The 27,253-nt window shown below is 40.7% G+C and overlaps 1 protein-coding gene across 1 annotated transcript; it reads left to right on the forward strand.

Moving 5' to 3' along the window:
- Nucleotides 1–7,640: 7,640 nt before the first annotated feature.
- LOC307062128 (serpin B10) lies at nucleotides 7,641–20,543 on the forward strand (the record flags this gene model as incomplete). The annotated part of the gene is made up of 7 exons (XM_079717642.1): nucleotides 7,641–7,808; nucleotides 9,632–9,700; nucleotides 10,179–10,316; nucleotides 12,182–12,299; nucleotides 16,120–16,262; nucleotides 17,767–17,922; nucleotides 20,041–20,543. 7 exons carry the CDS (start codon nucleotides 7,641–7,643, stop codon nucleotides 20,443–20,445), a joined length of 1,197 nt encoding a protein of 398 aa, XP_079573768.1. The 3' UTR covers nucleotides 20,446–20,543.
- Nucleotides 20,544–27,253: the final 6,710 nt, after the last annotated feature.

Here is a 27,253-nt window from a genome sequence, read left to right on the forward strand (position 1 = left end):
GGAGGGGATATGAGGATACATGTACACATATAGATGATTCACTTTGTTCTACAGCAGAAACTAACACAACATTGTAAAGCAATTATACTCCAATTAAAAAAAAAGGAGCCAAAGGAATAAGCCACCGTCTTGCAAGGAGCTCCAATGTTGGCGGGGGGGATGGAGTTATGGGAAAAATGGATTAGAGCTGTCTTCTCACAGCAGCAAAAGGTATAGCAATTCGAAAGAATAGTTTGGGTCAGAGTCCTTTGGGGACACCTGTGTTCAAACCTCAAGGACATCAGGAATAAACACCAAGTCTAGTGGTCCAGACATAGAATCAAGGTCATAATCATTGACTGAGGTGAGCGTTCAGAGGGGTAGAGATGAACTGGGCTCAAGAGCAGAAGGGCAACATACAATGGGAAACATTACCTAAGTGTGTTTTCCTCAAATAGCACTGAATGCTTTTGAGTGGATCAGAGAAGAACATAATTTAAGTCCTAAGAACGAAGGAAGACCTGAGGTTTAAGGGAGCTGAGCTGGCTGCAGATTCTGGCTGCAGAAGTGTGGCTGGATCCTGGAAATGTATTCCGGGCATCACTGTCCCTACGATGAAAGCCAGGGATGGGTGACCTACTGGAGCATGGTGGCTAAAAAGGTAACCTCAGGACATTGACTTAACTGCATCCAAATCCCAGTTCTAACACTTATGAGTCATTTAACCACAAGCCGGGAAATGATGCTTCCTCATGCTTCAGTTTTCTTTCTGTGTAAACTAGGGAAAACAATGCTTTTCTCATAAGGTTTCTGTGATGGTAAAATGAATTCATACAGAACAAGCAATTAAAAGAATGCTTAGCACGTACAGTACTTAATACACACTAGTGATAACGATTATTTTCTTTGTCAGTAATAAAACTGTCTCACTGTCAGCTGGTCCAACATGGAGCCCCAGAAAATTATTCTCATAATTCTTTAAGGCTTGAATTGTGGTTTGTTTCCTCTAAATCAGACGTTCTTAAAAATTAGGGGTTCTTCCTTGCATTCTCCTACTTACTCTTAGATTCATATTTTAAATGTACTTTAATAATTCACTCAGCAATGCGATAAGTAGTAACTTTCTGAATTGTTGTGAGTCTTAAGATATTCATATTTCACCATGATTATTGAATTAGAGCACGAGGATAGAATTCTAGGTTCAAAGCATTCTTCAGCACTTTAAGGGCACAATTTTATCATCTCCCAGCACCAAAGTTGCGGATGGGAAAGTTGATGTCAAGATAATTCTTGCTTCTTATAGTTTTAATTATTTTATTTTTGTTTTTGATGATGTTCTTGATATTTCATTGCATTAAGAGTATTTTTTTTTTTTTTTTTTTTGCGGTACGCGGGCTTCTCACTGTTGTGGCCTCTCCCGTTGTGGAGCACAGGTTCCGGACGCGCAGGCTCAGCGGCCATGGCTCACGGGCCCAGCCGCTCCGCGGCATGTGGGATCTTCCCAGACCGGGGCACGAACCCGTGTCCCCTGCATCGGCAGGCGGACTCTCAACCACTGCGCCACCAGGGAAGCCCGCATTAAGAGTATTTTTAAACTGTTTTAAAATTTTATCTTGTTCATCAGGAGATGTTTTCCATCTGGAAACTTGTACCTTGGTTCATTTCTGGGAAACTCTCAGCCGTTGCTATGGCCTGAATGTTTGTTCCCTCAACACGTATGTTGAACACCTAATCCCCAATGTGATGGTCTTTGTAGGTGGGGCCTTGGGGAGGTAATTAGTATTAGAATTAGTCATGAGGGTAAGTCCCCGTGATGTAATTAGTGTTTTTATAGGGAAATGAAAAAACAAAAGCTCTCAACCAAGTAAAGACAAGTAGGCAACCATCTGTGAACCAGGAAGACAGCCCTCAGCAAGAACCCGATCACAGACGTGCAGCCTCCAGAGCTGTGAAAAATGAATGTTTGTTGTTTAAGCCACCCAGTCAGCGGTGCTCTGTTATGTCAACCCAGACTGAATAAGAAAACCATTATCCACTCAACTCTCTCAGCCCCACTCTATTTACTCTCTTCTTCTGGATTCCTATTTGAATAATATTGATGTACCTAGAGTTCTTTTTTCGGTTCTAAAAGATTTTGAATACCTAATAAATTCATGCAATCTCAGCATCAAATATCATGAAAAGACTAGAGCAAAAACTCTCCCTCCCCGCCCCGTTGCCCATCATATAGTTCTTACCCTCCCACCCCCATTAGTAACATCTGTACATATCGCTAAATATTCATAGGGCAGGCCATAACTAACAACAACAAACAAACAAACAAGCAAAATTATGCTGATATTCTTTTTTTTTTTTTTTGCGTTACGCGGGCCTCTCACTGTTGTGGCCTCTCCCGTTGCGGAGCACAGGCTCCGGACGCGCAGGCTCAGTGGCCATGGCTCACGGGCCCAGCCGCTCCGCGGCATGTGGGATCTTCCCGGACCGGGGCACGAACCCGTGTCCCCTGCATCGGCAGGCGGACTCTCAACCACTGCGCCACCAGGGAAGCCCTATGCTGATATTCTTATATTGTTCACTTAGGATACCATTACTCCTTTCTCTTTCCCTGCCCCCTCCCAACAGGCATCAAAATAATGCAAAACCAAAATTTTATCAACATAACAATATATCAATATATAAAGACTTTAAACAAGAGGTAAGTGGAAAGCAATCTGAAGAAGGTTTGTGGGAAAACATGAATAAAACTTTTAGTCTGTGTCTTTAGAGAAGATGAAACAGTTTCTTGGCCAGTTCCCCAGAATCTATATCGATGCATTAAATGTAACATAAATGACCAGAGCTGTGCGGTGATACAGGCCAAGTCACTCTCTGGTGGACCACTGGCCGTCAAGATGGACAGCCCCTCTATCTAGAGCCTCCATATGATACTTTCAGCTAATAATAGTCTGCAGGCTTCCTGTGGATAATGACATCTGCTCAGCCCATGTCAGGCAGGCACCACGGAATTTGCAGCCACAGGTTGCATCCCCCAGGGAAATTCAAAGCAACGTTCTGCTCTGGGTTCCACAGCAACATTCAACTATTAAACTCTGAGCCACTTTACCACGTGTGCCCCATGAAGAGAAAAACAGAAACTGCGTGAAGAAAAAACACACAAATAGGTTATTAACAAAGATAATTCTCCTTTCGCTCAGTCCCTGCTGGACTGTGCTCCATTCCCGTCTCTCTCTCTCTTCACCCCCGTCACCATTCCTCTACGCCCTGCATCCTGTTATAGACAGTTTTCCCTTTTTAATAAGTAAGGAGGAACATTCACAGGGAGAAACGGAAGAGAAGCAGAAAGTGATGAAGTCACATTTGACCCAGTAACTGTGTCTAAAACATCGATCCAGACCTCATGTCCCTGGGGTGGGGACGGTGGACATGGGACAAGTTGGAGTTGTGCTCGGGGTTCTACACCAACACCCAAATGAGAAGAACAGAAACATTTCTTGGATGCTTCACCTAGCACCTTATGAGCAACTTTAACGGTAAACAGTTCACCAATAATATTCTCCATTTCCTTGCCCTTTGTTATTCTACTAATTTAAAACTTTCTGTTGTTATTGAAAAAATAAATCTACCGGGGAAAACCACGAATTGCTGCCAGTTGGCAGACTCGAGAGAACATAAGCCAGGGAAGTGTGAGTTACAATTTGTTAGAATTCCAGTCTGTACATGCAGACAGACATGGAAAATGTGGGTAATTAAGTAATTCAGGCAAAACCCTGTCTATCTCTCTTTTTATTTGAGCTTCTGGCCAAGATGAAGTTGAAAGAAAGAGTGTATAGGCTTGTGAAAGTGAATCAGAGGGTGGGGTTAAGGAAAGGGTGGTGCTAGAAGTTTTAAAAATTATTTCTACAGTCAAAGGTCACTTAACTCAGCCACGGTCTCTTACTAAAGGAACCAGTTGCCAATTCTGCTCCCGTGTAAGAAAACAAGGTATTGTAAATAGTTCTTTGTTTTAAAATGTTTGTTTATGTTTTCTTTCTTTGTTGAAGTACCTAGCTAAAGAACAATTTATCAAGACTCCCACAAAACAGAAATAATAGATGAAGGCCAGCCCCCAGGAATTCTGTGCAAGTCAGAGAGATTGAACCCTGAGCTGCTTCAAAGTTGGTACTAGAAAGAGGGCTAAGCGGGAGAGAGCATTCATTTCCAAAGACGTCAGAAAGATAGTTTTACTGTGAATCGTGAAACTATGAATGGAGTTTTCTCCAGTCACATTTTTGGCTTTGCTACCTTTGTATCTGTCAACACAGGTAAAAATTAATAGGGTATTCTCAGAAGTATTGAACCGAATCCCTTCTAACCCTTCAGAAGAGTGGACGTGGCAACATGAATTTGAGCTTGGTCACTAATGTAGGCAACTAATGATTTGACTGTCTACCCTCCCGCCCACGCACACCTTTGTGTCTTGGCTACCATTCCACAGGCCATTAGCTTTCTTCTCTTTCGTGGAATAATCTAAGTCCCTAACCTTACATTCCATGCTCATCATAAATCCTCCCAGACTATTAATTCCCTCAGAAGTGGCTTTAGGTAAATATAGAATTGCTGCGGATTCGGGGGGTCATTTTCTGATATGCACAACTCCACCAAGTAGGCAATATCATCAGTATCATCGGAAAGTCAGGAGGCCTTGGATGTCCTCTAATGGAAAAGGGGAAGAGAGTCCTTCCCGCTCCCTCCTCCAGCTCATCATCATCCCTCTTTTCTTCCTCCTCCTGTTCATCCTCTTTCGTCACCCAATCCCTCCCTTTTACCGTAAAACCTTAAAGACAGTAACATATAATGACAAAAGCATTTGTATTTAGAGTCCAGAGAATGGGACTGCAGCGATAGATAGCTCTGCTGTTAGTTAGCTGTGCATGTTAGTCAGCACATTTAACCTCTCTGGGCCTCAGTTTCCTAGCAGATAAAATGAAGCATTTGATTAGAGGGATTCCAAGGTTCTTTCCAACTCTGATTTGCGAAGAGTATGTGTATCTTTTTCTTTTTTTTGGCGGTACGCGGGCCTCTCACTGTTGTGGCCTCTCCCGTTGCGGAGCACAGGCTCCGGACGCGCAGGCTCAGCGGCCATGGCTCACGGGCCCAGCCGCTCCACGGGACGTGGGATCTTCCCGGACCAGGGCACGAACCCGTGTCCCCTGCATCGGCAGGCGGACTCTCAACCATTGCGCCTCCAGGGAAGCCCGAGTATGTGTATCTTTGACGAGACATATTGATGAGTGATACTATCCTTTTCTTATTTTCATATTTCTGTAGTTAAGCCCCTTTACAGATTGAGATTTTCCATATTTTACATATGTATGTATATTTATATGTATGTAAACTGATATATCCATATACCTTCTGAAAATTGCAAAAGAGCCGTTCATTCTGAAAAGGCTTCTGACCTAGACATTTATAGGCTTTTCTGAAAAGATCACTGTTGAACCCTTGTATGGATAAATTATTTCATGTAGAATCTCATCCCCAAATTCTGCATCTTTCAGAAAGCACTTTTCACTGCCGGGATAATTTTACCCAGCACTGGCTGGCTTAGCACTTCTATACTTTTTTTAAAGGCAGGAATTATTTTTCTTGTATGGTCTGGGCTACACCTGATATTTTAATGATATTAATGAGAGAATTAATGAAGTTGAAGATACCTGGATATTAACTTTCCACAAGAAATTAGCTTTTTCATTAGAGAGAGTTATTGTTTTCAGGGATTTGTTACAAGTAACTAAACTTTAGAATAACCATAAATCATAAGTAGAATGATAAAAATACTCGGCCTTAAAATAGTAGTTTCTCCTCTCCTTCCTTCATAGTGATTATGCTTTGGCCATGGAGCCAAGCATTTTCCATATGAAAGAATTCATGAGTTCTTAAAAGATAAAGCTTAATATACAGGCAGTAAGCAAAGCATCATTTGAATGAATATAGCTGTAAAGAAAATAGGGAGGTTATTTCCAAGACAGCATTGGATCTGTCAAGGGAAATACTTATACACAAGTTTCGAACATTTTATGAGGGTGTAGAATTGCTAGAAGAGTAGAGGTTCTTGCTTTTCTTCTTTAATAAAATAATGTTAGCCTAGGATTATCATCAGCTTCTGAAATAGGTGGGAGCTGTGACTAGGGATGATTTAGAGGCTGGGAAGCTGTTTGGTTAAGTGTAAGCCTATGACTAGGAGAGATTTCAACAGTATCACTTTAATCCAAGTCATGATGAAACCAAAACTTTGTTTACACATGCCTCTCCCTTGATTCAACCATTGAACTAGAGAGATCTTCTGACCTTTCTTAAGTTCTCATTCTAGGTTTCTCTGAGGGCCAGGTGATATCGGTGCAAGACCAAGTTCTATACAACACTGGCACTAATGGGAGTTTCTAGGCTTAGGAATTTGGTTTATTTTTAATCATTTAATCAGCTTGAGAAATTATTTGGCTATACAATGACAATAGATTGAACTCACTATTTCTTTGATAGAGACCCAGTCTAAAAAAGACTTAAATGAAAATATCAGGGTAATTAGATGTGAAATTTAGAAGTTGAACATAATATTTTTAAAAATGAGAAAGCTTGAGTTCCTTTGTTCAAGATGGGTTTCAGAGGGTCTCACGTGAGTGAGAATAAAGGCAAGCAAGTCCTGAGTTCTCTACTTCTCTACAAACATTTCCACTAAACTGTGAAAGATTTCAAGTTTAAATAGATAAAATATGGTGGCTAGAGCCCAAACTATAAACACTCTAAAAAAGAAATAAACAAGTATTTGTAAGTTTTCATTTTGTGCAAAGTCCTGAGGTGGGTGTTATTGGATGTGCAAAGCTGAGTAAGAAAATTTTGCTCTCAAGGAAAGTATCCTAGAGTTGAAAAGGTATGAATCTATGAAAACAGAACTAGCAGTATGATAAGCTCCAAGCAGGTGGCAAAAGCTATTTTATGGGTCTTTGGTGGAAGACATGCTCCTGTGAACCCCCCAAGTTCAGGAGAAGCTTCCAAAGGAAAAGAAGATCTGGAGCAGAGTTGGATTTCAAGAGAATTAAGGAGGATAACGGAACCAGGATATCATAATCAAGGTGCGAAGGAATAAAGAAGGTTAAAAAGTATAAAAATATGGATGAAAGATCAGTGAGAAAAAGTACAAAGTTGAAAAGGGGTATAATTATTCCTCATTTACTGGCTAAGGTCAGGAGGCATGTGAGGCACTGGGCTGATTCCTCTGGCATTTATATCCGGGCGTTTTCAACAGGGAGCCGCTAACTGACCAGAATCCAATTGTTCTCTCGTGTGAACTAACTCTGCAATTTGAGCCAATTCTCTTAAACTCTCTGGACTTCATTTTTAAAATATTTAAAATAATGTTGGAGTGGAATTTTTCTAAAGTTTATTCAGCCCTTATGAGTGTATATATACATATTATATATATATATATATATATATATATATATATATATATATATATATATATATATAATCAGATTGGATAATACATTCTTTTGTCATTTCAATGAAGGGTAATTAAAAAAGATAATTATGTAAGCCAACAAGTCCATTTACAAAAGTTAAATAAATGGAAAGGATTATTAACATGTTCTCTAACTCTGCTTTATTTTTCTTAGATTTTCCCAATGGACTCTCTAGCAAAATCTGTCAACCAATTTGCTCTGGAGCTTAGCAAAAAGCTAGCTGAATCTGCTGAGGGTAAAAATATCTTTTTTTCTCCTTGGGGCATCTCAACCTCATTGGCCATGGTGTATTTGGGCACCAAAGGCACCACTGCAGCCCAAATGTCCCAGGTGAGTGAGAAAGGTCAACCATCCTCTGTTGCCTTAAAATGAAATGCTTTTCTTGTCTTTTGTTCACTTCTCTCCTGAAATCCAAATAGCCCACGTTTTACAACCACATCCTCCAAAATAAAAGACACACTTAAATAAATTTTCTAGACCATAAAAAGAAATCTGAGAAGGTGAATCAATTTGAAAACTCTTTCTAGGAATACCGTTTAAGAACCTGTGTTCTCTGGCAAAATCAAATGGAGAGATGATGAGGTTATCGAGTTTGGTTCAACACCAAAAACAATTTTATTTTGATTATTAAAATATTTCAAGAAAGTAATGGCTCATACTTTAATAATAGTATTAGTCATCATCTTTCTAATCTCAGAGGATTTTCTTGAAGAAAAAAATAGAAAAATGAAGTGAATCCTGTTCCTCATGCTTTGTTTGGTTGTTACTTTGTTTGGTCCCTGGTTGTCTAGATGAATCTAAAGAGCCCATTAAGGGCATTAAAATAGCAAAACAGGATTATTGTATAAGCAATTATCAATTTGATGTAAGCATCCTCAAATCATAGCAAGTGTATGTGTATGTGTGTAGCCTTACATAGCAAAACATACCAAATAGCCATATATGTGTATCTGTACCTATGCATGTGTAAACATAAAAATATATGTGTGTGTTTTAAGTAAAAATAAAAATAGAAGAGAGTAAATTCAGCTCTAAATCATACAACGATTGAAAGGCCAAGTGACAGAATTTCCACCAAGAGGCTGGCCTCTGTGACAAGTATGGAAATGGGCGCAGCCAGCAGCTCTGAATGAGACAGGCAGAATACATATTCTGTCAGTTTGGGTCTAGGATATCCCCCTTATGCTCGTAATTTACAAGATATTGTGTGGTTTAAAAATAGCAACAACAAAATCTTTGTTCACAGAAAAATCCTGGTTCACAGCTAGTTAATAATTGGCTCATTATTAAAAGGTTTAACTATGAATGTGATAGACAATCTTAGATAAATGTCAATTTGCTTCCGCTCCATATAAATATATTGCTGGGTGTTGCTTACCCTTGTTTTATTTCAATGTCACTGAAATATTAACAGCTTCAGTTTGCAATTGAGACTAACGAGTTGCTTAGGCACCTCCCCTTTTTCTTCCCTCTGGCAAGTGGTTCCTGTCTGTCACCATGTGTCAGCACAAACTTTGGTAAAATAGACTTTATTCCTTTCTGTAAGCTGGGTCCAGGATGCATGCAGGAGATGGAATTATAGCTTTATTTTCTCAGGGGAAACACAATGTCCACATCCTTCCTGTGACCTTTCACATGAATTGCTGGGGTGAAGACAATGACTCTATCTCCATACGTCAGATGGTGGTAGGCAGTGAAAACTGAAGCGCTTAAGTAGAAAAAACAACTAAAATTCCTGAATTTTCCAGATAACTGGGGCAATGGTGGCTTTGCTTAAATTATCTAAGTGATGGTCTCAGTTGAATACCTAGGCTTCTTTTCAAAACAATCATAGATAAAAATGAAACTTGGAAAACATGAGAATTTTACCTCTAAGGCTATTCTCAACATTATCCTCAACGTCCCATGAAAAGTATTAAAATAAAGAGATTAGCAACTTAAATTCAACTTAAAAATTTATTTAAAAGAAGCTCTTGACTTACTCTTATTAGGTCAGGTAATACACCATTTAAGTCAAATCAGCGCTCCCTTGGTTCATTAATTATATGTTTTGTATCTATAGGAACAAATGGCTTGTAGTTGCTGATGTGTATTTCATATGATTACATCTCTGCAAAGTGCACTCACATGTTGCCTTTTTATTGAAATTACAGGTTCTTCAGTTTAGCAGAGACCAGGACAGCAAATCTTGTCCTGACAGTTTTGAAAAGAAAAGGAAAATGGTATGTCTTATATTTCAATATCTATTTGATAATTAAGGAGAAAGCACTTTTGGCACATGTATTTTAGTGGCTAAATTAAGCAACCTTTAATAGGTAACTTTTCTTTAAAATATATGTTAAAATTATGGGAAATTTTTTAGAGCGCAGAATGTCTACACTTTATGGAAGGGTAATATTCTTTTCCCTTATCTCTTCCTTTCCTTCCTCTTCAAAACTACTCTACTTTCAACACTGTTCTTACTTCTGAAAACTCTTTCAACATTGTTCTTACTTCTGCATACTAAGTGTGAAGAAAATGATGTCCCAACAGCTATTACATTCCTGCACTAATAATACTAAAGAGAATATTTTTTTATCTACCATACAATCGATTTCGGCCTTTTTTCATCAACTTTATCATTTCATTTACTGTAAGTTGTTCGTATACACTTAGTTCTTGTTCAACATTTTTATTTGACCAATTTATTTTCTTTTAAAGGAATTCAACATAGGCAAGGCTGAAGAAACATGCTCTAATTTCCAGACGCTTATCTCAGAAATCAACAATCCCAGCAATGCTGGCATACTTAAAACAGCCAACAGGATCTATGGGGAGAAAACGTATCCATTTCACAATGTAAGTGCAAACATCTTATTTCAAGCTGACAGGGAGGAGTCACATGAGATCAATCAATAAACTCTTTGTACTTTTCTCCAGGGATCCCAGGGACAATCTTAATGTACATGGAGTATGTGGTCAGCGTTTCTGATAAACGATCATTTAGCCTGACCAATGTGTCAAGTTGTAAAGGAAACCAATCACATATTTCAAACCAACTCTGGTGATCAGATCTTTATGCCCAGAATAAAGGGGTACACCCCAGGAACAACCCACGAAGGCTCATAGAAATGTGGTTTATATAATCCCTGGGCCAACATTTGTTTCATGGGAAACAGAGCAAAAGATATAGAATAACTGGATATGGTGAGTCTGACGGAGCCGAGGGTGGTGTGGCCATAGGAGTGTGGCAGGAGACTGTGCCCTCAAGGGCAAAGTTGACTTTGGGATCAGGTAAGTCACTTCACATCTTGACTTCAGACACTTTAAGAAAGATTCTTAACATGGAATTGAATCAACTTCTCTTCTGCTCTGATGGTCGAGACACCCACAGTGCAGACCATGACTTCATCCTCAGTTCAGATGCAAGGGCTCCTCAGAGGAGTCAACTCCAAACCAAGCTAAGCATTTACTCCTTTCATGTTTGTCCATCACATCCTTTGGCACACTTCAGAAGAAAGCCACAGGACCCAGGCGCCCAGTGGGTCAGGAGTAAGGAAATTGAACAGGGAGACGGATAGCAACAGGAAAAGTCAAGCTATCTTGTGATTTCAAGCAGCGTTATCCCTGCCCATACCCAGTGAATTCCGGGGAGCTCAGAACTTGGGCTTTGCTATTACTAAAGGCGAAAAAGCAGCCAAGGGAAGTCTTAAAGACATGTTTATTACGGGTAGTCTCATGCACTCAGGTTTGATTCATAAGTAGGAGAGATGACTGAGCTGGGTGGGCACTTGGTAAAAAGAAGCACACAGAGATACAAAATGGTGCGTCTTTTAAAATATCCACAAGGCCTAGCTGTGCACAGAGTGGTCGATCAGAACCCATGAGTCAAGACAAGGAGTAGGTACCTCGAGAATGTTTACGTTTTCTTTTTACTGGATTATAAATTGTACAGAACGTAGACTTCATAATCTCCAAACCACTGCCTGGAAGCTGAATTAACTCAACACTTTTGAACTGCACACAATTCCTCCATAAAGTAATAAACTGAAGGAACGCCACAGCTGTCCTGGGGAATAAATTATGTTTCAAGGCAGGAGCCCTCCTAAGCAGCAACCTTGGTTATAGCCCACTTAGGATGATGGCCACTGAGGGTAGCGTCAACGGCCCGAAGGAAGAAGCCTGCTTTTTCCGTTAGAATACCTGACGAAACCTTTGACCGGTCTTGGAAATCGGTTTTTATGGCAGCCTGTAGTTTCCCTCAGAAGCCCTCCCCAGGCTCTTGGGTGTTTAGAGTCCATAGACGGCAGCTGCCAGACCCAGGGTTCTCAATCTGGCTCCATCTCTGCCACAGAAAGCCCAGTACTCCTTGGCTGGAGTCGCTCCTGGGATTCCTAGAATGGTCCTGCTTTTCATCCCAGCCCCATTTCCCAAGGACGAATAAAAACAGACGAAGATGTCGACGCTCCGGAGCTGTGGGAGACGGGCCTTCCTTCCATACCTGCGGCTCTGCATGGCTAGTCCGTGCCCAGCTAAGTTTACACAGGGCGGTGTTTAGTTTTTAACCAAAGCTGGAGCGTGGAAAGATTGAGGGAGCAATGGGGTGGCAGTTTGCAATTGTCCATCTAGCTGGGTTTGTTTGGTTTTTTTTGGATAATCTAAATAGACCTGTTTATCGATTCTGGAAACATTCTACAAAAGGAGATTTTACCTGTATCTTCCAGAAATATTTACAAGACATGAAAACATACTTTGGCTCAGAGCCACAGTCTGTGAACTTTATGGAAGCTTCTGACCAAATCAGAAAGGAGATCAACTCTTGGGTTGAAAGCCAGACTGAAGGTAAGCCTTCTCCAAGGTACTGAGCAGTGTGCTTTCTCCACGTATCGCTTTGTTATTTTGAATTTGTGTTATGTGTAAGTATAGGCATTTCTTAAATAGAACTGTGGACACATCCTAAATATTCAAAACATTTGTTTTATTCATGCCCATAATTTTTGACTTATAGCTTTTGCAATAAATCTTATCTAAAACAGACAAGACAACCATTTTACCAAGTAGACAAGAAAATGATCAGATTCCACTAATTCCAAGGAGGACTCCAGGGATAAAAGGCAGAAAAATGCAAAAAAGGAATTTTGGAATACTGCTGCACTGCGGTTTCTAAAGAAAAATAGCTGCTGATGAACAATGAAAATGTGGCAGCAGGAAATGTACTACATAATCTTAAGTAATTTTCAAAATAGGTCATATATTAGCTTAGAGTATGGGCTGAGCTGTTGTAACAAAGAGACCCAAAATACAATATCTTAATAAGATAGAAGTTTATCTCTGACCTAATAGTCACAAGGTAGATACGCATTCTGTTCCATGAAGGCATCCAGAGACCCAGACTATGGGTTAGTTCTGCCATCCTCAAGACATGGCTTTTATATTTGTCTAAGGTGATTCTTACATTTGTCAGTTTTACAGTCAGCAGGAAATAGGGAAAATAAAGCCTCTTTGCTTTTAAGGGGATGCCCTGAAACTTTCACACACACCAGTTCCACTCATATCCCAAATTTGGATACATGGCACATTTTATGCTCTGGTGACCAACTTGTCCTAGTTTGCCTGGGACTTTCCTGGCTTTAGTATCTGAAGATGTCTCGGTCCTAGGCAAACCGGGATAGTCGGTTGCCCAGACTTGCTGTAATAAAGGTCTTTAAAATGTAGTTTTTAGCTGGGTAGCCACATGCTACCTAAAATTTAAGCGTTCTATTTCTAAAAAGGGAATAGTAGAGGGATTCTTATAGGCGATTTAGCAGTTTTTTATGATGATCCTTATTTTAGAAATGAGGAAGCTGAGGCTTTAGAGAAACTGTTACCAAGATCAGATAATTTAAAGCTTCAGAAATAGGACTGAAATCTAAGTCAGTTTAGCTCAGAAGTCTGAACTCATCTCAATATTCCACGCTTCATTTTCAATCGATAGGTCTGTTGATGGTCCATTATATCTCACAAAGAAATACCAAAGGTGTAATCGCTAATGAATATTAATGATTAAGCCTTTGCTCTGCAGCAACGAACATGGAATGTTTGGGTAATCCCCCTCCCCCCAAACTTCAGCGTTCATTTGTATATTCCTGCCAGATATGCTTGCAGAGGGTCCCACATACTTTAAACTCGACATACTGAAGTCATATTCAGAACGGCTTATCCACACCTTGCCCTCTCCATGCACTCATTCTCCATCCCGGCGGATGGGTGGCTACCACACACTTGCCCAGATCGGAAGTCCGAGAGATACTCTAAACCCTCCCCTTTCCTTTGCCTCCTCCTGTGTGTTTCTCAGTTCATCTTTCCTTTCCAATCTCTTCCTCCTCTGCTCTCGGCTTTGTCATCATTTATCTGTGTTAACGTAATAATCTGTTTCTCATCTTGCTCCCCTCAAATGCCACCTCCATTCAGCCATCAGGATGACCTCCCTAAAATGGGAATTCGACCAAGTGGACCACGTACTCAAAATCCATCATGGTGCCCCACGTCCTACAGGATGAATTCAAGCTGCCTAAACTGACGTAGAAGGTCCAACAGGACCGTGAAGTCTTGTCTGTCTCTCCACTTCAACTCTTGTCATTCTCTGACTCAAAGTTGATACTCAGGAATTCTAAGTGGCAGAGTCCCTGGAACTCCCTGTGCTACCTCACGACCCCCTGCATTTGCTCATGTGTCCCTTCAATTCGAAACACGGTCCCCTCCCCTGCCACTCCCAGCCCCTTCATGGCCACTGGAGTTGAAGTCCCTGCCTCCCCCACTAAACTCAAGGACACCAAGCACAGTAATACTACCTTATTTGAGTTCCTGCTTTGAATCACTAACAGATAACAGCCCTGCTCAGGGTAGCTATTCAGAGCAATGTTTATTGAAGTGAATTGAGGAAGTTGGCAGCCCTAAATTCTCAGTTCCTTTTTCACTGAACTAGTGACTCAGAAGCCATGGTGAGGCAACAGTGACCATTATCCTTAACTTATGCCTGATTTGGATTCATCTAAAAGTAAGTCTGTTTTGAGAACTACAGATTAGCTAGCATGTACAGAAAGGGAATTCCTTGCACTGTTCCAGTTCACATGAGGACCAAATGTGATTGTATAAGCAAAAGCACATTGTAATATACAACACAAACTCAATGTAGTAGAAGTAGGAGCAAGCATAGTGCTGGAGCTGAACTAAATCTCAGCTCTCAAGTTCCTACCCAGTGCCCACTCTGTTCTCTGGAAGACAGGTGGGGATCCTACAGACAGGAAGGTAGGGAGCAACTCATCTGCTATCTTTCGCCCCAGCAAAGCCTTTCTGAGCTGAGCGGAGAGTCATTGTCTGACAAGGCATGAGCTCGGTTTGCATAAGGATCCTTGCCGTGCTTCCCCCGCACAGGCTGACACATTCAAGGAGCATGACAGGATCCATCTCTCTAGATCAGGGGTCCCCAACACCTGGGCCTGGGCCTGTTAGGAACCGGCACGCACAGCAGGAGGTGAGCGTTGGGCAGGTGAGGAAGCTTCATCTGCCGCTCCCCATCGCTCCCTGTCGTTCGCATTACCACCTGAGCCATCCCCGCCCACCCATCCCCACACCCCGACTCCCAGCCCTGGTCCGTGGAAAAATTGTCTTCCACAAAACCGGTCCTTGGTGCCAAAAACTTTGAGGACTGCTGCTCTAGATTACAGAGCTGTCCGGATCTTCCCGTGATGATACAAATATGCCGTAAATCCTAGGGCTGCCATAACAAATTACCACAAACTGTGTGGTTTAAACCAATAGAAATATATTCTCTCATAGTTCTGGAAGCTGCAAGTCTGAAGTTAAGGTGTTAGCAGGGGCCTTGCTCCCTTGGAAAGCTTCAGGGAAGAAACCGTTCCATGCCTGTCTCCTAGTTGCTGATGGTTATTGGCAATCCTTGGCTTGTAGACACACCTCTCCAATCTCTGCCTCTGTTGATACATAACTTTCTTCTTTGTCTCTCCTATGTCTCCATGTTTTCACACTCTGTGTGTCTGTGTCCAAATTTCTCTCCTCTTATAAGAATACCAGTCATTGAATTAGAGCCCACACTAATCCAGTATGACTTCATTTTAACTTGACTGCATCTGCAAAGACTCTGTTTCAAAATAAGATCACACTCACAGGGACTGGAGGTTAGGATTTAACATATCTTTTTGGATGACACAATTCAGCCCACAAAAGTAATACTCTCACAAAAATTTATAACCTAAATATTATCTTGAGGAAGCATCAGACAAACTTGAATTAAGCATTCTACAAATATTTTTCAAAAGTATCAAGGTCATGAAAGACAAAGAATGAATGAGGAACATGAAAGACAAAGAATGAATGAGGAATGAAAGAAAAAGACTAAAGGGGACTAAAAGGAAATGACAACTAAATGCAACTTGAGCTCTTGGATTGATTTCTGGTCCAGGAAAAAAAGGACTTTATTGGAACAACAGATGAAATTTAAATAGGATCTGTTAATAATATTCTATTAATACTAACTTCCTGGCTTGGATCACTGGTGGATACAAGATATTATCATTTAACGGTATTTCATAATCATCATTTTTATGTGTGGCGTTTCACCAGGATGTAACTATATCATTTGAAATCTGTCCTTTTGCTCTTTTAGGAAAAATCCTGAATCTCCTACCTGATGATGCTGTGGATTCTGCAACCAGAATGGTTCTGGTAAATGCCCTTTACTTTAAAAGAATTTGGGAACATCAATTCTTGGTCCAAAATACCACAGAAAAGCCTTTCAGAATAAACAAGGTAGGAACCTGTTAATAACCAGTATGAATTTTTACATGGCACTGCAAAGGGAATTCTATTTTAAACTTATTCTCTCTGACTATATGCTCCTGTAAACTATGGCTCTTACTAGGGCAGGGATGACTGTGCTAAAATCCCCAGTTCCATCCTACCTGGAAATTCCCCTTTCTTTATTTTTTCTCTGAAAATAGACTATTCACATATTTTATTACTCAGTCCTTGCTGCTTTTGTTTCACCATTGGCTTTACTAAAAATTCATAATGTCATGTATCTACCATTACAGTATTATACAGAATACTTTCATTGTCCTAAAAATGCCCTGTGCTCCAAACATTCATCTCTCCCTCTAAATCCCTGGCAACCACTGATCTTTTTACGGTCTCTACAGTTTTGCCTTTTTCGGAATGCCGTATAATCAGAATTGCATAGTATGTAGCCTTTTCAGACTGTCTTCTTCCACTTCGCGATATGTATTTAAAGTTCCTCCATGCCTTTTATGGCTTGATAGATCATTTCACTTTGTTGCAGAATACTATTCCATTGTATGGATGTAGTAGTTTGTTTATCCATTCACCTTACTGAAGAGCATTTTGGTTGCTTCCAGTTTTTAGCAATTATGATTAAAACTGCTATAAACATTTGCATGCAAGATTTTCTGTGGACACGTTTTAAACTCATTTCAGTAATTACCCAGGAGCACAGTTGCTGGTAAGACTGTATTTAGCTTTGTAAGTAACCACCGTACTGTCATCCAACGTGGCTTCCATTTTGCATTCTCAGTGGCAGAGAATGTAAGTTCCACCCTCGCTAGAAGTTTATGTTATCAGTGTTTTGAACTTTTAGCCATTCTATTAGATCTGTAGTGGTATCTTCACTGTTTTAATTTGCAATTCCCTAAGGACATAAGATTGAACATCTTTTCATATGCTGTAGGTCTGCCTTTGGTGAGGTATCAGTTCAGATCTTTCGCCTGTTTTTAAAATTGGGTTCTTTGCCTCATAATTGTTGAGTTTTAAGAGTTCTTTTCAAATTTTGGATACCAGTCCTTTATCAATTATGTGTTTTGAAACTCTTATCTCCTAGTTTATTGCTTGTCTTTTCATTCTCTTAGTGAATTTCAGTTTTATGATACTAAAATACCCTCACACAAAAACAAAAACCACAAATGTTTGTGTGTGAAATGCACCTTACTCAGTTTCTGAATCATTGGCATTTACATAGTTTGCATAAGACTCCTTTAAGTGTTTGGTAGAATCTAGCTTGCCATGATTTATAGAGGATGCCGTAACAGTGTCAGAGAAAGAAACTCCCACATCATTTATCGATGATGTTATCCAGTAGAACACATATTTCCAGAAAACAAGGTTTGAATAATTTTATTCAGCATTTAGCAGAGGATCACTAGCTTTGCCAGTGTCCCAGACTACTGGGAACCAATGATGCTAAAGAATTAAGGATTTGGTGGAACACCTCCCCAGTGATTTTGCTACATATATTCTACAGACTACAAGCAAACCAGTGCAAATGATGTCCATGAAAGAAAAACTTCCAGTATTTTACATAGAAAAGCCACAAGCCATAGGCCTTCAACTCTTCTATGAGAGCCGTGATCTCAGCCTACTCATACTACTGCCGGAAGACATCAGTGGGCTGGATCAGGTAAAGGGATCAGCCTATTCACCCCTACCTTCTTTCCTCTCCCCTTTGGTAACAAGTTTGTTTTCTATATCTGTGAGTCTGTGTCTGTCCTGCATATACATTTATTTGTATGGAAAAAAACTTTAAAAAAAGACATCAGTCTGTCTGACATGAAGAGGGTTCTAGTGTTTATCCCTCCTGGGAAAAACATAAAGACACGATCTCCCAGTTCTTTAATTTCTGCAGAGGAAGGCAACCAACGTACCTTGAGCCCTAGGTACTGTATGTTTACATCATTTAAGCTTTACAAAACTTTGTCAGGTTGATATAACTATCCCTCAGGAAGGTTAAGTAATCTATAGATACCTTTAGCAGAGGGCAGTCACACAAACAACCACACAAACAACAGATCGAGATATTTACTGTCAGTCACAAAGCTGTGTGGATTGATCATAACAATCTTTCAGTTAATATAGGTCTTTCTTCTCCTTCCGATAGGACTTACCTAATTAACTTTTTAATCACTTGCATTAACCTAGCCTTAGACATATGTTTAAAAACATTAAATGGGGGCTTCCCTGGTGGCGCAGTGGTTGAGAGTCCGCCTGCCGATGCAGGGGACACGGGTTCGTGACCCGGTCCGGGAAGATCCCACATGCCGTGGAGCGGCTGGGCCTGTGAGCCATGGCCGCTGAGCCTGCGCGTCCGGAGCCTGTGCTCCGCAACGGGAGAGGCCACAACAGTGAGAGGCCCGCGTACCGCAAAAACAAAAACAAAAACAAAAACAAACAAAAAAAAGAAAAACATTAAATGGATTCTAAAACATTTTTTAAAACATTTTTTATCAAGTTAACACTTTTCAGGAGATATAGTCTGTATCAGTGCATCTTCAAGTATTATTTAAGTTGTTCATCTGTTAAACTTCTCTTAAGCCTGACCTTGGTCTGACCACATTTCTGAGCAATTCGCGTGTCTAAACTGAACACTAGCTTCTCATGCAATAAGTGTTCTGTCGTTCCTTACACTGTGCCTAATTTCTCGTGTGCCAGATTCTTTATGTTTCCACCACCCTACTAGTGTGCAGAAAGATTTCTAAATAGTGTCATAAAATTTGTGAAACTGGAGAGGATAGTAGAAATAAGACCAAGTGTGAATACTAAACCATTAGTTACACCCTTAAAAGATAAGCCTTTCTTTTTAAAAGTGCAGGTTCCTGACCTGAAGATATTGTCACTTACTGCACATAATTTACAAATATGTCACTGATAGCAATACTTGGATCTAGAAAATTCTTAAGTAGCAAAAGCATGTGCTTTGAAACAAACATGTTATTTAAAAAATCAAACATTGTTTATCATATATATGTACGCATATGTGTATATAATATATATTTATTGTTTAAAAAATTCTAAATATAAAGAAGTGAAAAAGCACCCTCAAAACCACTATTTAAAATGTCATTACTCTTGGGACTTCCTGGTGGTTCAGTGGTTAAGGCTGCACTTCCAGTGCAGAGAGCGTGGGTTTGAGCCCTGATCAGGGAGCTAAGATCCCACGTGCCAAGCAGTGCGGCCAAAAGGTTAAGAAAAAAAAAAAGTCAGTACTCTTAAGATTGGAGGATTTTCCATTTTTTGTTTTTCTTTCCTTTTTTTTTCGTAGTTTATAGTTACTAGTTTCATACTGGCGTGATTATAGACTATAGACATTTTATCTCAGATTTTGTTTTCAAGGAATTGTCTACTATGTTAATAAAACTAAAGTTTTTTTTGTGCCCTGGCATACAACATGTCTTAGAGTATATGCTTTTGTGTTGACAACACCTAAGTGTATATTTATATTGACGTATTTGCATGTGTAGTTGATGTCTTGCATATTATCATAGAAGTACTTCCATTTCGGATCAAGGTCTAATCTAGAAAACCTATATCCTGAGAACTATTAATCTGCAAAAGGATTATGTCAAGGATGTGTGGAGGACCTCATTATAAACAAAGAATTTCCAAATGTGTGTGTTTTGTTACCTTTGGTAATAGGAGTGACTATAATTCATTTATATAATATCTAAAGGTCTCACTCAACGAATAGTTCTCACTCCACTTTGAAATTACTGACTCTTTCTTCCTTGGCTCCAAACTGTAGCTGGAAAAAGCCATCACCTATGAGACGTTGAGTGAGTGGACCAGCGCAGACATGATGGAGCTGTGTGACGTGCAGCTGCATCTTCCCAAGTTCAAGCTGGAAGAGACCTATGATCTCAAGTCAACCCTGAGCAGTATGGGGATGAGCGATGCCTTTAACCAGAGCAAAGCAGATTTCTCAGGAATGTCTACGGAGAGAAACCTATTCCTGTCCAAAGTTTTCCATAAGTCTTTTGTGGAAATAAATGAACAAGGTACAGAGGCCGCGGCTGGTACTGGGAGTGAGGTGAGTTTTCGAATTAAACTCCCCTCCATTGAATTCAAGGCAGACCACCCGTTCCTCTTCTTCATCAGGCACAACAAAACCAACAGCATTCTATTTTATGGGAGATTCTGCTCCCCTTAAACCCTGCATCTCTCTCATCAAACAAGAGCATCTTACAGTGTGAAAAATACACATATGATGGAAAAACACAATTATAATAAAAACCAGTTTATAGCCTGGCTCTTTTTAACATATATTAGCAAAATTATCTTGAAATAATATATTCTAGTGATCCTATCATGCCTATATAGCTAGAGAATGGCAAATTTAACTTTTTAAACTTTTTTTTTGCTTTCTGACACTCAGTTTTATTATTTTTTACATCTTTATTGGAGTATAAATGCTTTACAACGTTGTGTTAGTTTCTGCTGTACAACAAAGTGAATCAGCTATATGTATACATATATCCCCATATCCCCTCCCTCTTGAGCCTCCCTCCCACCCTCCCTATCCCACCCCTCTAGGTGGTCACAAAGCACCGAGCTGATCTCCCTGTGCTATGTGGCTGCTTCCCACTAGCTATCTATTTTACATTTGGTAGTGTATATATGTCCATGCCACTCCCTCACTTCATCCCAGCTTCCCTTTCCCTGCCTGTGTCCTCAAGTCCATTCTCTACGTTTGCGTCTTTATTCCTGCCCTGCCACTAGGTTCATCAGTACGTCTTTTAGATTCCATATATATGTGTTAGCATACGGTATTTGTTTTTCTCTTTCTGACTTACTTCACTCTGTATGACAGATACTAGGTCCATCCACCTCATTACAAATAATTCAATTTTGTTCCTTTTTATGGCTGAGTAATATTCCATTGTATATATGTGCAACATCTTCTTTATTCATTCATCTGTCTATGGACATTTAGGTTTAACATTTTATCTTAATGTGACTTTTAGTTACATTTCAGAAATTCGGTTATTCAATTAAATGCCTTAAAATGCTTGAACTACCTGGTCATTATTTTCATTGTCACTTATTTTCACATGCATCATTTAATGAAGAAAAAAATCTTTATAGAGGTGATATATTGATAAACAAGAATTTGCTCAAGACTATTACTCTGAGGGTTCATAAATTACCACTGTAAAATTAAATCCCCCTTTTCTGCTATTTTAAAAATACTTATGTTGACATTAATGGAAAAACTAGTGAAATCCAATGAAATCTGGAGTTTAGTTAATAGTAATGTACCAATGTTGGCTTCTTAGTTTTAAAAAAATGTTCCACTGTAATATTAGAAGCTAGCATTAGAGGAAACTGTGTCAGAAGTATATGGGAATTCCCTGTTTTATCTTTGTAACTTTCCTGTGAATTTAAAATTATTCCAAAATAAAAATATTATTGGAAAGAATTATTACGTGTGAAAGTTGTCACATTAACATCCTTGCTTTTAAAAATCCTAAGCTAGAAGAGTAGATTTCCAATTTATATAAATGTGTATTGTCAGTTATAAGAAGATATCCTTAGTAAAACTTTATCTCCATAAAATTGGCTGTGTTTTTTTAAATTTCTATTAAAAATGCTCTTATGCAATGGCTCATTGGTAGTCTCATCAACTGTAATTCTAATTTTAGAGACTGAGTCTATCATTCTAGGCTGCTTTTTCCATTTTAATCTACTAAGTGAAAGATATGATCTGATATGGATCCGACATGAATGGTGTATAAACTAGTACAAGAAAATGTATTTTCTGCATCAAATCTTGGTTTGGTATCATAGAATAAAAAAAAATGAGTCTATGCTTTAGCTGCAAAGATAGGAAATTGTAATATATATGACAATTTATCATATCATTATAAAACATTTTGCCTCTATCCATAATACCTCACATTAAGTAACAATGAAAGAAATCCCCCTGTGTCTGTGTTCTACTAAATTAAAAGTCCTTAAGTGTTATGTATCATGTGGACTCATAAGAAAAGTATGTAACAAGTGAACGGGGAGCATGGAAACCAAGCCAAGATAAAGGAAGACCAGAGTAACTGTGTGTCAGAGGCTGACAATCAGAAGATATTAAACACAGTATTTTTCAAACAAACAAAAGAGGAAAAAAGGATGATACTAGAAACTGCAGGTTAGTAAGATGCATTCAGGCAGTCATTCTTTTAAAAAGTGTTTGCTGAGCATCTACACTGTATCAGTTGATATTCGGGGCATGAAGACCACACTTTTTTTTTTTTAAGGACTTATTGTATTTTATTTATTTTCTCCAATTTTTTTTCTATTTCAGTATCACTCCTTTTCCTCTTCTTTGCTTTATGTTATTATTGTCCTACAACTATACATCTTTATGAATTATAAGCCCATGAACAGTTTCATAATTATTGCTTTATGCAGCTATCTTTTAAATCACATGGAAGGAAAAGTTACTAACAAGGATAAACTTATGCTGTCTTTTATACATATTTACCTACGTAGCTACTCTTACTGGTGCTCTTTGTTCCTTTGTGAGAATTAGAGTTACTGCAAGTCTACACATCTGAACAAAAACAGACCCTGGTCTCCAGTCTCTTGGAGTCATGGAGCTTACAAAGTCGTGGGAGAAACGGACTCAAAGTGGATGTTAGTGCAAGGAATGATTGCAAAATAAACTGCAGTCATCTTGGAGACACATGTACCTGTGTGTGCCCAGGCTTTTTCAATAATGAGGCTTAAAGTATTTGCTGATGATATTTGTTTTCCTCCCTTAGTGCAAATGTATATAGCCTATCTTTTTAGAAGGTTAACAGACCTTAGAACAATAGATAATAATCACGGTCTGTTACCTTCCTTTGTTGCCAGGGAAAACAAAACTATTAAAAAAAACTTGACTGTGAATGGAAGGATGGAAAAGCAGGGCACTAGCTAGAGGATAGAAGTAAGGAAGTTGTGGGGCTTTGTGTTTATTCGTTTGTGTTAATAAGGAAGTTGTGGGGCTTTGTGTTTATTCGTTTGTGTTAATATGGGAGAGACTGAGGATATTTATGAGATAAGAAGACTCCAAAGACGTAAAAGAGATTAAAGTTACAGGGGACGACTAATGGAACCATGTCCTAGAGAAGAAAGAAGTCTACTTTCCTTGAAACAGAAGGGGTGGAGATATGGTAGGCCCAGTGCAGGGGACCACGGGCCACCCCTCCATTATTGGGAGGAAAGAGGAAAGATATTCCCTTTGCCACTGTCTGTCAGACAAGGAGAACTAATCCCTATATGATCTTTATCCCATTCATGTTTAGTTAATGATGTGTCAGGGCTGTGGTTCCTTTAAGCTTTTTCAGAGTAAGAACTGTCTGACCCAGGGTAAACCTGAGATGGCAAGGATACTCGTCAAAATTGTTCTGTGATGCTCTAGACTGGAGGGTCTCCATTTACCTGACTCCTAAGTAGCCTTCTCAGTTCCCCTCTAGAAGCTGAACTGCACAGACTTTTGGGTCAGGGATAGTTACTTGGATTTGAAATTCAACTTGGCTCTTTAAACCTGTGCACAGGCACTAGACCCACTGTTTCTTAATGCAGAGGCTTGAGAGTTGCGTCCTCAGGTGTCTGCTTTGGGCAAGGTATTGCAAAGGATGCATGCTACCAGATGGTATTACTGTGATTAAAAACAACAACCTAGAACATTAAAAAGTAGAACTTTTACTATATATATATATATATATATATATTTTGCGGTACGCGGGCCTCTCACTGTTGTGGTCTCTCCTGCTGCGGAGCACAGGCTCCCGACGCGCAGGCTCAGCGGCCATGGCTCACGGGCCCAGCCGCTCCACGGCATGTGGGATCTTCCCGGACCGGGTCACGAACCCGTGTCCCCTGCACCGGCAGGCGGACACTCAACCACTGTGCCACCAGGGAAGCCCTACAATATTTTTTAATAAGCAGTGTAGCAACCATCGATAGCTTTTGAAAAACACTGAGGCTTGCTTATTATTTCATACCAAAGTACTTTAAAAAAGAGGTTAATTACTTACATATTTTTTTAAAGTCTGGTGCTCCAAATAATGGTGAACTTTTCTGCGATCATAAATGGCTTATTAGTCGTAGAAAATCTAGCAAGTATTCTTCAAAATAAATAGTCGATTGCCTTTAGGTAAAGGTACATCTTACCTATGAATGAGAAATCAACTGCTTTTGAGAGTGTAGACTGATTATTTTGAGAACATCTATATGGATATTTTCCATTATATAATTTTATTGCTAAAAAGATATTAACAATTTCATATTTGGGCACTTAAAAAAAATTATGGAAACATAATTTTCTAAACTTCATTAAAATCTTACAAAAAGAAAAGATTTGGTGGGCTTCAAACTGTCAAAAATATTTAAAATATGACGGTTTAAAAATTTTGGTTTGCAAGAACAAATGATTTTCAAGAGGATAAAGAGATTTTTACCAGTTAGATTTTAACCAGAAATCTTCGCATAATTAGTATGTGGATGAAAATCAAATGTCAGGGTTTAGTAAGTACAACTAATGATGCCTTTATTCCATTTTTAAATCAACCCATTTCCTGAGAAGCCTTTTCTTATGATAGCTATCAATCCAAGTTTAGAAATAAACTGAACTTAAACCAGGTCTTCAAATTACTGTACTTCAAAGCTTTAAACTAAGATTAAAACAGGCAAACATATATTCAATGACATTGATCTCATTAAATTTTAAAATAATTTTGGTAAGCACAAAAATGTACTTCTAATAAAAGTGTTTTCCTTATCTTAAAAATTTTTGTTTACGTGTTTTATAGCGTGCATAATATATTAGTATTTAGCATAAAGCACATGTAAATTCGATAGTGGAGATGCATGCTCAAAAACTGTTTTGATGGGACGTCCTACCAAAACAGTTTGGAAAGCACTGGCTTTAGGAAGCTTTAACCTCTGGTTTTGCTTTTAGTTAATTTTCAAAGTGGAGTTCCGATTCTGAAGCTGCTCTAGCATACACGCGTACTAACCCAGGAAAACAAACCAATGCCCCAACTGGCTAAGTCTTCCCCAAACACCCTCAGGGGACGGGTTACTTGCCTCCCCCGCCAAGCCGTCTGCTCTCAGGCCGGGGCAGGAGGGTGCGCGCGGGGCTCAGCCTCCGCCCGGAAGTCCAGCCTGGGGGTGCGGAGTCCGAGATTGCAGAGAACAGCGCCATCTCCCGGTGCTCTGAGTCACCGCCGGAAGCCGGCCCGAAAGCAAAGCGGACGTGAAGCATCCACCAAGCTGGAAGAGCAGCGGCCGCCGCAACAGCTGGAATCTCCCAGGTACCAGGGCTGCGAGGGCTCCCGAGCCCTCAGGTTCCCACGGCGGCCGTCTCTAGCCTGGAGTTCCGGCGGAGAGAGGAAGGAGGAAGGGGGCGAGGAGGCGAGGAAGGGAGGCCAGAGGCAGACGCAGGCGTTGGGAAAGGAGGAGGAGAGGACTAGGGGAACGACGGCAGGAGGTATCCGGGCAGGAGAGCTGCGGGGCTGGGGTCGCCCTGGCCCCCGCCGTACCCTGGGCCCCCGGCCCGCTTGGTCTGGGGCTCGAAGGACCGGGCTCCGAGACCCGGGCTCCGAGACCCGAGCGCAGGTGCGCGGTGCGCAGACGCGCCCTGGGTCAGAGGGTGGTCTCCGGAGTGGGAGGGCTACGCGGCCTGCCGCCGCCGCCGCTGCGCTGCGCTGCGCTGTGATTTGCTGGCAGTGAGGGCGCGGCCGGAAACCCGAGCCTGAGCGGCGGTTCCCGGAGATGGATGGGCGGGAGCTTTGGGGAGAGTAGTGAGTGAGAGGACCGCAGGGTGCGCAGGAAGACTGTGGCGCCCCCTGCCGCCTCGTCCGGAGTTTGCATGGAGCCTTGGGCAAGTTCGCAGAGGTGCTGGGTCAATGCCACCTCCAGCACAAGTCCCTGTCCCCTCTGCGATCCAGCTTATTGCGCGTACGTCCCTCCCCTCCCCTCCCCTCCTTTTTTCTTTCTGTATTTCTTCCATTCTTTTTCTTTTTTTTCTTTAACATCTTTCATCTGTTTTTCTTTATGGGCTGCTTTCCCTCAACGTGAAGCAAACAAAAGCGTTCTCCCCGTCGTCTCCCCTCCTCTGCAGCCACAGTAGTTGACTGAAGCGACTCCACACTCGCCAGATACTACTCAGCCGTCTAGGTCCTGCTCCCACCCCTCTGCTGAGGGCTTTCGGGCCCAGACTGGCTCCCCTGCGCCTCTCCAGACTGGGTGCTACCTTCCTGTCCTCCTCCAGCCCTCCCCACTTCCTTGGCCGCCCGCACACTCCCCGTTCTCCCAGGACATCCGGATGGTTGGGTCTCAGTCTCTCGTCTTTTTCCTCTCACTACCTGCAAAACTTGGAAATTCTCCAGAACGAGGTGGATTTTTTTTTTCCTCTTATGCCTCCTCATGTGCATTCTGAGTAATTTCATCCATTCACCTAGAAGCTCCTGGAATCAGGCTCCCAATCCTCACTGGAGAACTTCTCAGCTTGAGTCCCCTACCTATGTTGACAAACGTCCCTCAGCTTTGTTACAGGATCCCTTGGGATGGAATGTTGCACTCATCTCAAATGGAACGAATGGAACATAGCACCTTCCCCATTCCAAGCTGGCTCCTCATGTGACTTCCTGGGGCTCCTGGCCCACCCTAAGGGTGGCTTAGCTACGAACCTCAGCGTAATCCTTCATCCTCCTGATCTTTATCCTGGTGTGACCAGTCACCCAGCCTGGCAGTTCCATATTCTAGTCTTTAGTGCAGAAATCTCCTCTGTATTAGGCAGTCCCTGGTCTATGGCAGTGGTCTACCGGCAGGGTCCACAGCCTTTTTCCCCACCAAATGGTGAGACACGATATTTTTCTAAAACTTAGGTATAGCATTTGTTTGAAAACCGTGCCTGGCTTTCCAGACCATAGCTCAAGTCCAAACCTTTAAACCTGGCGTGAGGGGCCCCTCCT

Source organism: Hyperoodon ampullatus, assembly GCF_949752795.1.
Source record: "Hyperoodon ampullatus genome assembly, chromosome: 13".
In the NCBI taxonomy this organism is placed as follows: Eukaryota; Metazoa; Chordata; class Mammalia; order Artiodactyla; family Ziphiidae; genus Hyperoodon; species Hyperoodon ampullatus.